The sequence below is a fragment of the Cheilinus undulatus genome, linkage group 19 (assembly GCF_018320785.1).
Source record: "Cheilinus undulatus linkage group 19, ASM1832078v1, whole genome shotgun sequence".
Classification (NCBI taxonomy): domain Eukaryota; kingdom Metazoa; phylum Chordata; class Actinopteri; order Labriformes; family Labridae; genus Cheilinus; species Cheilinus undulatus.
In genome coordinates this window covers 40,688,704-40,698,731 of record NC_054883.1, presented here as the reverse complement: position 1 = coordinate 40,698,731, position 10,028 = coordinate 40,688,704, and the positions used below count along the sequence as shown (strand labels likewise).

At 37.7% G+C, this 10,028-nt stretch overlaps 1 protein-coding gene across 3 annotated transcripts; it reads left to right on the top strand.

The window, feature by feature from the left end:
- Positions 1-221: 221 nt before the first annotated feature.
- On the top strand, positions 222-10,000 carry LOC121527527 (carboxylesterase 5A-like). 3 transcript variants are annotated; one of them, XM_041814525.1, is made up of 14 exons: positions 222-725; positions 1,024-1,056; positions 1,192-1,387; positions 3,780-3,918; positions 4,023-4,156; positions 5,434-5,581; positions 5,669-5,773; positions 5,855-5,956; positions 7,085-7,225; positions 7,956-8,036; positions 8,218-8,359; positions 8,437-8,586; positions 9,662-9,734; positions 9,823-10,000. In XM_041814525.1, the coding sequence occupies exons 1-14, from the start codon at positions 677-679 to the stop codon at positions 9,998-10,000; spliced, it is 1,671 nt and encodes a 556-aa protein (XP_041670459.1). In that variant the 5' UTR covers positions 222-676. The 3 variants fall into 3 exon arrangements, with proteins under 3 accessions (XP_041670459.1, XP_041670461.1, XP_041670460.1); XM_041814527.1 differs by having other exon boundaries at positions 223-721; positions 933-1,056; XM_041814526.1 differs by having other exon boundaries at positions 224-725; positions 933-1,056.
- The last annotated feature ends 28 nt before the right edge of the window (positions 10,001-10,028 follow it).

Sequence of the window (10,028 nt, the reverse complement as noted above, 5' to 3'; positions counted from 1 at the left end):
ATACTGGAGGAAATCTGCAGACCTCATTGGGGAGAGCCACTTCTAATTAAAATACGAAATGATCTTGCGGCCAGGTGTAACTGTACCACGGCCACATTTGGCCCCCGGGCCTTGATTTTGACACCCATGTCGTAAAGGCTGGGCTTTGGCACAAGAAAAGAGATGCATCATGATATTTTGTTAACTGTTTTAACTTAACGGAGGGTCTTCTTCTGCTTTTAGACTGACACCTCTAATTTGCCCCATAGGCTGTCTAAAAGAAAAGACCGCCCCTGAAAGCGGTACATAATCATACCGGGGAAGGAACTACGGATCACACAGTTCGTTGCGACGCCCTTCATACATTGAAATAATGTTTTTTTAGACTTAAACGCACTGACTCATTCTGTTTTAGCCCCAAAAAACTCTGGGTTACTCTTTTCTCAACGTTTGAGACGAAATCACGTTTTCTTTTCAACTAAAACGTGACCACAAACTCTAGTAGTAGAAACAAAGGAAACTCGCGGGGTAACCGCGGGTTCTACCAATCAGGGACGTCGATACGCACCTCAGCATTGTGGGTAGTGTAGTTCTTTACCGGAAACTCGTGAAAACTCCAACACGAGATTGATGAACTAGGAAATGTTGTCCTCTACTTGAATATATAGCGTTGTTTCACCCTCATGTAGCTCGTGGTATGTCTGCTTCGGTTGGTTACAACATCATGGCCAATAACAAAACCGTAGGTGAGAAAATGAATGGGGTTTCACTTGCTGAACCACACTGTAAAGCTTTTTTAAGTGTGTCCAAAGGGCATGTGTATGGAAAAGGTGTGGTCAGTTTACCTTATGTTACCTATGTTATCAGTTTATTTATATTTACTCTGTACTTTGATTGCTGAGGCAGTGGTAAAATGATATGTACAATACTGCAGTGATATCCTATTTCTGTAGAAAGCACTGCTGCTGAAAGTGAGGCGACTTTAACAGAGCCAGACATCAGCATCAATGGGAAAATATACATTTTACATCTTCTTAAATGCAGCACTCCTGCTTCAGTGTTGCTTTGCTGAAACAGGTAAGTATAATAAACTACCACACAATGTAATGAAAATGTGCCTGTAGTACCTGCTTTTTAAATTTAATTTTAATTTAAATCTTAAAATACATTTTTGAGAGATATTTTGAAAAAAACTGTGATTATGTGTGTTAGAGAGGTCTGGACCTGTGGTGGCTTTAAAGACTGGGACTGTGAGAGGACGATATGTGGCAGTGAAAGGCGCAGAGCAGGTGGAGGTGTATTTAGGAGTCCCATACGCTCGTCCACCTTTGGGGCAGCTGCGGTTTACTGCCCCACAACCAGCTGAGCCATGGGAAGGAGTGAGGGGTGCCACGGAGCTGCCCAAGAGGTGGGTTCAAACGGGGAACTTTTAACCAGGAGCTTTTAATCACCATTTATTTTGATGCGATACAGTTTTAATCAAAAAAGCTGTCTTGTAGTGCTGTTACATGCTCTGTTTTTAACTCTGTAAAGCACATTGAATTGCTTGAGTATGAAAGGGGCTTTATGTTGCCTAAGTAAACATGCTTTGATTAAATTTGACTGAACTTGTTCCACCTGTTCAGAGGACATCAGTCAAGTGATTCATCATTTGGAAAATCCCGGTAAAGCCAGTTTAAAAAAAACCGTTGCGCATCCAGACGAGGATTTACGGTAGGCTACAGGTGCTCCGAGCGCCCAAACTGAAAGAAAGCGACCGTGTTTTAGCAAGTGGTTGTCAAACATGAAATACATAACAATGACGAAGAACATTAGCATTTTAATAGTACTATATGAAAGAAATACTTAATAATGATAACCAGGAAATTATGAAGTAGTTTTGGAAAGTTTATGAAGTTTAAATGATAATGCAAACAGAAAAGTTAGCTCTCTAATGGTAGTTTAAAGGAGCTAAATGCTAACAATAATTCCAGCATAGTGTAGAGCTTGTGCCTTCATTCAGTATTCACTATGGTTCATTGTAGGCTGCTGATGATTTGAGAGACAGTGCAATTAATTTGACAAATTCTTTACATCACGGGTGTCAAAGTCAAGGCCCGGGGGCCAAATGTGGCCCACGGTGCAGTTTTACCCGGCCTGCAAGATCATTACATATTTTAATTAGAGGTGGCTCTCCTGAACGAGGTCTGCAGATTTCTTCCAGTATAAAAATGTAAATTTAACCTTGAAGATTTAAAAAAAACAAAACAAAAAAAAACCCTTGTTAAGTCATAAAAATCTGAAAAAGTAGAGAGTAGAAATAGTCAGGAATGAGGGAAAGAAATTCATTTGTGTTTTCATTTCATATTTTCATCTTGCATCCCAAGATTATGACCTAAAATTAGGATTCTGACCTTTTATTTCATATTTTTACCTTTTAAACTAATCATTTTGACCCTTTCTCTCAAGTTGTGACCTTTTAGGTTCACAATTGTTCATTTTAAATCATATTGTGACCTTTTAAACTCTTAACTTTGACTTTTAATCACATAATTCTACTTTTTAAACTCCTCATCTAGAATTTTATCTCATATTTTGACCTTTTAGAGTCACTATTTTGAATTTTGAAACACTTGAATTTTGTATTTTATCTCATATCTTGATCTTTAAACTCATGATTGTAAGTCTCTATCTCATATATTTGCCTTTTAAAACCTTTTTTTTACTTTTAATTTTGTATCTTGATTTTTAGGACTTGTAAAATTGACTTTTTATCTCAGACTTTGAGCCTTTAACTCATTTATTTATTTAGCATTTATTTTACATGGACACACATTAACATTGATGCTGTGATATTTAATCATTCTGACTTCTTTTTTTTTTTTTTTTTTTTTCTGAAAATTTAAAATCCTTTATCATCACTGTTTAATTTTCCCTATAATTCATTCCCTGTGAAAACACGGTTGACAGTTTTTGGTTAAACCTTGACCCTGTTAGGTCCTCAGGTTAGACCTGAATTCAGATTTGGGCCCCTGCTGTGACATTTGGCCTCCATGACTTACAATCTAGGAACAAGGTCTAAGAAGAGCAACTGACAGTATGTTAAAATCATAAAATAAGGATTAGTCCAGTGGTTCCCAACCTGGGGTCTGGGCCCTCCTTGGGGGGGTGCGGACCATGTCTGCTCTGATGCGGTCTTGTACTTTTAAAATCATGGTAAGAATTTGAAATATAATGTATTTGGGCCAACCTAATAGAGTCCACGTGTGTGTGATGTGGAAGGGTCATCTGGGAAGATTCCTGGTTAGATGGGGCATGGATGATGGCTGTCAGGATGCCAGAGTAGTACAGGACATAACCGGCTATGCTCCCGTATCTGGCCTGACCTATTCGCTCCACACTGAAAATGACTCCATGACCCACGTTTGGGTCCTTACACTCCAGTAGAGAAGTGCTAGACTACAGTCTCCCGAGGTCAACCATTTCTGTGATTTTAAGTGTCCCTAGCTATCAAAGACGCTATAAAATAAAAACAAAGATTTATTATCCAAGGATCTGATGGTGAAGATCAAAGTTTGCTAGATTGCCCTCTCTACACTCTGATGGAGTGGTGAGAGGTCTGTGAGTGCTGAAGCCAGTCTGAGAAGGTTGGTCTAGTCAGGGTTTGCTTTTTGAAGTTAATCCATCTTGTGGTATTTTATAAGCATGATCCACACTTCAGTGGGAGGAGACCACGACACCCCTGTTAATCATGCCAGTAGGTTTCATGTAACAGCTGTTAGCGTAGCATGTTGAATAAGATGACTTTTCTTTTCTCAAAGATGTCTACAGGAAACAGAACCAATGGGAAATGAGTGGGAGACATTTCCTATAAACTATCCAACAGTAGAAATGTCAGAAGATTGTCTTTACCTGAATGTGTACAGACCTGCTGGGACTGCCTCTGGAGACAAACTACCGGTTAGTCCACACCACTCTGATTTTAGGACACTGGTGGACAAATGAGGTCGTATAGACCAGCTGCATGGTGATGAGCTGCATTAATGAAAAATAGTGCTTTGCAGGTGATGGTGTGGATCCATGGGGGAGCTCTGGCTACAGGAGCAGCTTCAGAGTACGATGGTTCAGCGCTAGCAGCGTATCACAACGTGGTCGTGGTCATCATTCAGTATCGTCTGAATATTTTAGGATTCCTCAGGTACAGATATGACTCTTTCATTTTAAGGTTACTGTCCTGCAGAGGTGGAAGAAGTAAAAGACTAATGTTCTAAAGTAAAGGCACATTTACTTTGGTAAGAACTGACTTAAGTAGAATTACTGAGCTAAAAATCTACTCTAGTTAAAGTAAGACATTTAAAAACTTAAAATATGATCAAAATGTTTTACTATAAAGTAAGATATTTAAAACCTCAAGATCAGGGGTGTCAAACTCAAGGCCCGGGGGCCAAATCAGTTACACTCGGCCCACCAGATCATATGATGTTTTCTTAGAACTGGCCCACCAGTATGAGGTCTGCAGATTTCCTCCAGTATAGAAATGTAAACTTAACCTGGATGATTTATAACATCCTTGCTGAGTCATAAAAATTAGAAAAATTAAACAGTAAAAATAGTTTGATAAAAAGTCAGGAACGTAGGAGAAATTTGTGTTTTCTTTATATTTTCAATTTTGCATCTCACAGTAATGACTAAAAATTATGGTTTTGACTTTTTATTTCAGATTTTAACCTTTACATCTCATAAATTTTACTTTTTTCTCATATTTTACCTTTTAAATTCATAATTTGACATTAAATCCTAGTTTGACCTTTTAAAATCATGGTTTTAACTTTTATCTTATATTTTGATCTTTAACAACTCCTAATTTTGACTTTTATCTTGTTTTTTAAAACTGTGAAACTCATGATTTTTAACATTGATTCACATTTTGACTTTGAAAACTCATGAATTTGAAATTTAATCTCATATTTTGACATTTTAAACTCCCATTTTCAATGTTTGTCTCACATTTTGTTTTTTAAATATCATGATTTGATTTTTTTCTTAGGTTTGCTGACCACTTCAACTTCTAACTTTCACATTTATCTTAAATTTGATTGTTAAATATTGTAATTTTGTGGTCTCATGACATCATGAGTTTGCATATTGGCCCCGCCCACATGAAACTAAGCCAGGAAAAAGGTGAAAAACTTTTAAACAGTCTAAATCCCGAATTCAGTCACATGTAGATGTCACTGTTTTCACATGTTTACAGCAACCATATTCCAACATTTCTAGAGTGTTAAGACAAAAACTTTGGATTTCACCTTACAGGGTCTTCCAGGCCTAGCCCCTTTATTAGCCTCATATTGCTGCATGTTTTGACACATGAGAGACCCCCCCAGACCAGAATAGATAAAGTCTGGGCTATTAATTGAAGATTTATGAGACTACTGTTTTAATAAAATGAGTCAATGTTTGCTGTTTTTAAATAAGCACTGGAGACAAACATGCCCCTGGAAACTGGGGCTTCCTGGACCAGATAGCCTGTCTGCACTGGGTCCACGACAACATAGCAGCCCTTCATGGAGACCCAAACTCAGTCACCATCTTTGGGACAGCAGGCATCAGCGTCTCTTTGTTGGTGAGTCCCAAAGGAGTTATTCAGGTTAGAATTTTAAAAGCTACATCAGGATATTGGGTAAAGATGTTTACATCTGACTCTCTGCAGACGCTGTCTCCCCTGGCAGAGGGTTTGTTTCACAGGGCTATCCCCATGAGTGGAGTGGTACCGCTGGAGGCTGAGTTCACCAGTGATCCACTCACCTTGGCCCAGGTAGCTCCAGTAGTTCATACAATAATAATTATAATCAATTTGTGCACAGTTGATGTTTCATTTCAAGCATTCTTCCTGCAGATGATGGCCAGTGCGAGCGACTGTGAGAGTGACGACAATGAGGAACTTGTTCAGTGTATGAGAGGAAGGACTGAAGAGGAGATGCTCAGTGCAATTAAAAAGGTGAAATATTAGAAGTAAATGCCCCACAGCTGTGTTTTTAACAAGGTGGAAGTGTTCAGTAAACTGCAGTTGCACTGTCATGCCAGCAGGCCAGCAGGGGTAGGTGCCACTTTTTGACAGGTTTTCCCCTTCTTCAGGGTCAGAATGATGGACTTTAAGAAAACAGGGGGTCACCAGATGCCTTTAAAAGACTAAGAATATTTATAAACAACACTGTTGCCACTTTACACCAATTTTACCAAACGTTAACCCTTTTTATCTTTTTTTAACACCAATTTTGCTTATTTTAGCACATATTTGCCACTTAAAACTTATTTTTGTCAATTTCAAACCCTTTCCATCACCTTTTTCTGCCACTTCTAAACCAATTCCTGCCACTTTCTGCCTATTGTTGCCTCTGTTGACGCATTATTGCCTCAATCAACCACTTTTTATACACCTTTTTGCCCATTTTAAACAGTTAACCCATTTTTGCTAGTTTATATCAAAATTCCATCCCATTCCACCTAATTTCAACAATTTCTTTTGCACTTTAAAGGCATTTCAGCTCTTTTTAATCCCTTTTTACCACTTTGTGCATGTTTATGCCACTTTTATCAAATATTTGCTACTGTTAACCCATTTATGTTCTTTAAAAATCCAATTTCACCACCTTTTGCACCATTTTTGACATTACTAATTTTAGGAATAGTTTACCCATTTTAATTATGTTTTTAACCAAAATTATTGCATTTAAAGAAGGCTAAGTGAAAAAATAAAGATATATGTTTGTTGATAAGAGTGGTTATTATTCAGGTCACATATAAAATATGGTTTTCACAGCTTAACTTCACAATTGACCATGGTTTTGCTGACCTCCATGGGCCCCTAGTTTGGCTGGGTCCCAGAAACATCCCCCTTTATCCCCCCTTATGGACGGCCTTGTCTCCACATGACTATTCTTGATTGTTCATGGCTGTGTTCAACCACCTTCAGGTACAGTGGGGGTCCCCGGTCTCTGGTACCTTTATTTTGGGGGTGGTTGAGAACCCTGCTCTATAGTACCATTTCTGTCTTTTGGCTGAAATATCTAAATATTGATCTCCTTGTAAAATATTGAGAATTGTAGTAGAACTATTTCTTTTTCAGTTTCAAGCCCTTGTTGCTCCCGCTGTTGATGGTGTGTTCCTGACAAGCCCCCTGGAGGAAGTTTTAAAAAGCCAGAAGTTCCAGAAAGTTCCTGTGCTGCTTGGAGCGACAAATCATGAGTTTGGATGGATGCTCCCATGGGTATAAGCCGTTTCAAGGTTGATTTGTTTTTGTAGGTCATGAAAACTTACCAACAAGCACTGGCAGCAGCCCCATTTAAGGATTTACATGTTTTGAACTTTAACAAGTGTATGTGTATAGTCTTATGCGTGTTATATAATGTATATTTGTATAGGGACAAGTGTTAAGTAAAAAATTCCAAAGATTCAGGATGAGATAGCTCAGTTTTTCTGCTGTTAAGGTTTAGTATCCTCAATGAATTTTAGCAGGGTGTATTTTTGACCCTCAAGTCAAAAATATCTCAGTATGGGTTAATATAAGCAAAATTCACAGGAAAAAGTAAGATAATCATCATATTTCAAGATGTAGTTAGCAAAAAATGGCCTGACTTTCTCATAATAGGCAGAAATACATGCCAGTGTTGCAAGCAAGTTTTATATAAGTCCCATGTAATGACGTGAAACGGCTATTTTAAATATAAAAATCTAATTTGAATTCACTGAGCAAGTGCACCTTATGCTTGTTGCATTGTCAGATGTTTTCACTCATTACAGACAACTTCATTTTTGGGTTTGGTATCTTTAGATAAGAATATATTCTAGACTCGTTAGGTAAATATGGCTTTTGTTATGACTAATCAAATAATCTTTTACTAGAAATTAACCTTTTCTTTGCTAAGATTTCAGTTTTATAACGGTTTTGTGCCTGAGAGTCTTCTCATAAGTTGACCTACTTCCTGTGTCCCTATCAGTACGTAGGACCTCCTGGATGGGATAAAGGTATGACAAGAGAAGATGTGTTATCAGTGCTGGAAATAAGCTACCCCTTCCATGTAAGTGACCACCTGGTATTTTGATCTGAATTGACACAAACACACAAAGACATTTAAGGATTTATTTTCAAAAAATACAACAATATATACCTTCAGATTTCTCCATACATTCATAAATACATTTTTCATTTAAACGTTACAACACTGTCCTTAAATAACCTCTATATTTTCTCTCTCAAAGGCCCCAGGAGCCAATGAAGCCATACTGAATGAGTACCTGCAAGAGGACGACTCTCCAGAGAGCATACGTGACGCTTTCACAGAGATTTTTGGCGACTTGATCCTCGTTCTTCCCATACTCAAAGTATCTGCACACCATCGAGGTATTTTATAGCAACTTTTAAATAATTACTGCCCCTGTTAGTTCAACCCTTACATGTATTTTCTTTCCTCCTGACAGATGCAGGCGTGCCGGTTTACTTCTATGAGTTTCAGCATTCACCTCAGATGTTCAGAGGGACTAGACCCAGCTTCGTAAAAGCAGACCACTATGATGACATCTCGTTCTTCCTCGGATATCCCTTCCTTACTGGAGACATCTCGATTAAAGGTACGTAACAGAGTTATAAACTTTGATATGATTTAAAACAAGGGTGTCAAACTCAAGGCCCGCGAGCCAAATCCAGCCAGTGGTACAGTTACGCCCGGCCCGCAAGATCAGATCATATTCTATTTTTAACTGGCCCTAAAACCTGAGGTCTGCAGATTTCCTCCAGTTTAAAAATGTAAAATTAAGCTTGTTGATATCAAATATCCTTCAGCTGTAAAAATGTGAAAAAAAGACATATGGGAAAATAAATTAATTTTCGTTTTCATTTCATATTTTAAAACTTTAATTGCACAGTTATGACTTCAATCTATTAATTGTACTTTTATTTCATATTATGAATTCTAACATTTATCATTTTGATTTTTTGTCTTATATTTTGACCTTTTCAACCTATAATTTTGACTAATATTTTGGCTTTTTCAATTTATAATTTTGACTTTTTATCTCATATTTTGACTGTCAATTTATTATTTTCACTTTTTATTTAATATTTTGACCTTTTCAATTTATTATTTTGACCATTATCTCATATTTCGACCTTTTAGGTGCCTTATAAAAGCGTTATTTTAGCATCTCATTTCATTTTTATTACCTTTTCAACTAGTAAGTTTGACTTTTATCTCAGATTTTGAGCCTTTAAGCTTATCATTTTGACTATTTAAATCTCAAAATTATCTATCAACAGTGCTAATTTTCCCCCCATAATATATTGTTGGCAAAAAAAAGGTTGACAATTTGGTTAAATGTGGACCCTGTTAGGCCCTCAGGTCAGACCTTAATTCAGAATCTGGCCCCTTCTGTGATTGAGTTTGACACCCCTGACTTATGTTATTTTTTATTCTCTTGAATAATTTATCTCCCAGAGATCCTGCTTTAAAACAAAGGATGAGGGATCAACTGATTATTGGCTGATCTTTGGTATTTTATCTGTAAAGGCATTTCATTTGACCTTACTTTGGCTCTACTGCAATCAACCACAGTTTTAACAGAGTAATCCCTTCATTTCTCCAGGTTTTGATGAATATGATCTGTGTCAGTAGTGTTTTGAAAGTAAAATAACTGATGTCTCACTTAGACCCTGTGCCACAAGAAGAGGAAGAGCTGAGCCGGATCATGATGGCCTACATTGCCAACTTTGCATGCAATGGGTAGAGTATTTGATTTCCCCATTTGCTGCTTTACCACAGGTCTTTTTTTGTATTTCCAAACCTGATTAAGTATGTTTGCTCCCTACAGGTCACCTAATGGACCCGGCTTAGTAGAATGGCCTCGATACGACCACAACGAAAGCTACCTGAAGCTGAACCTGCAGCAGACGGTCGGCCAAAGACTCAAACAGAACCGAGCTCACTTCATGGACGTGGTCCTGCCCGCTGAGCTGGGAAATTCCCACCCTGCTTCTGATGAACTCTGAGCTTCGAAGTCAATAAAGTGCAATAAAC

Excerpts from the sequence above, each read along its gene's own strand:
- LOC121527527 (XM_041814525.1), top strand. The coding sequence starts at position 677 with ATGTCTGCTTCGGTTGGTTACAACATCATGGCCAATAACAAAACCGTA. Across the intron at positions 5,582-5,668 it reads GCATCAGCGTCTCTTTGTTG|ACGCTGTCTCCCCTGGCAGA; the intron begins GTGAGTCCCAAA and ends GACTCTCTGCAG. Across the intron at positions 9,735-9,822 it reads GCCAACTTTGCATGCAATGG|GTCACCTAATGGACCCGGCT; the intron begins GTAGAGTATTTG and ends TGCTCCCTACAG.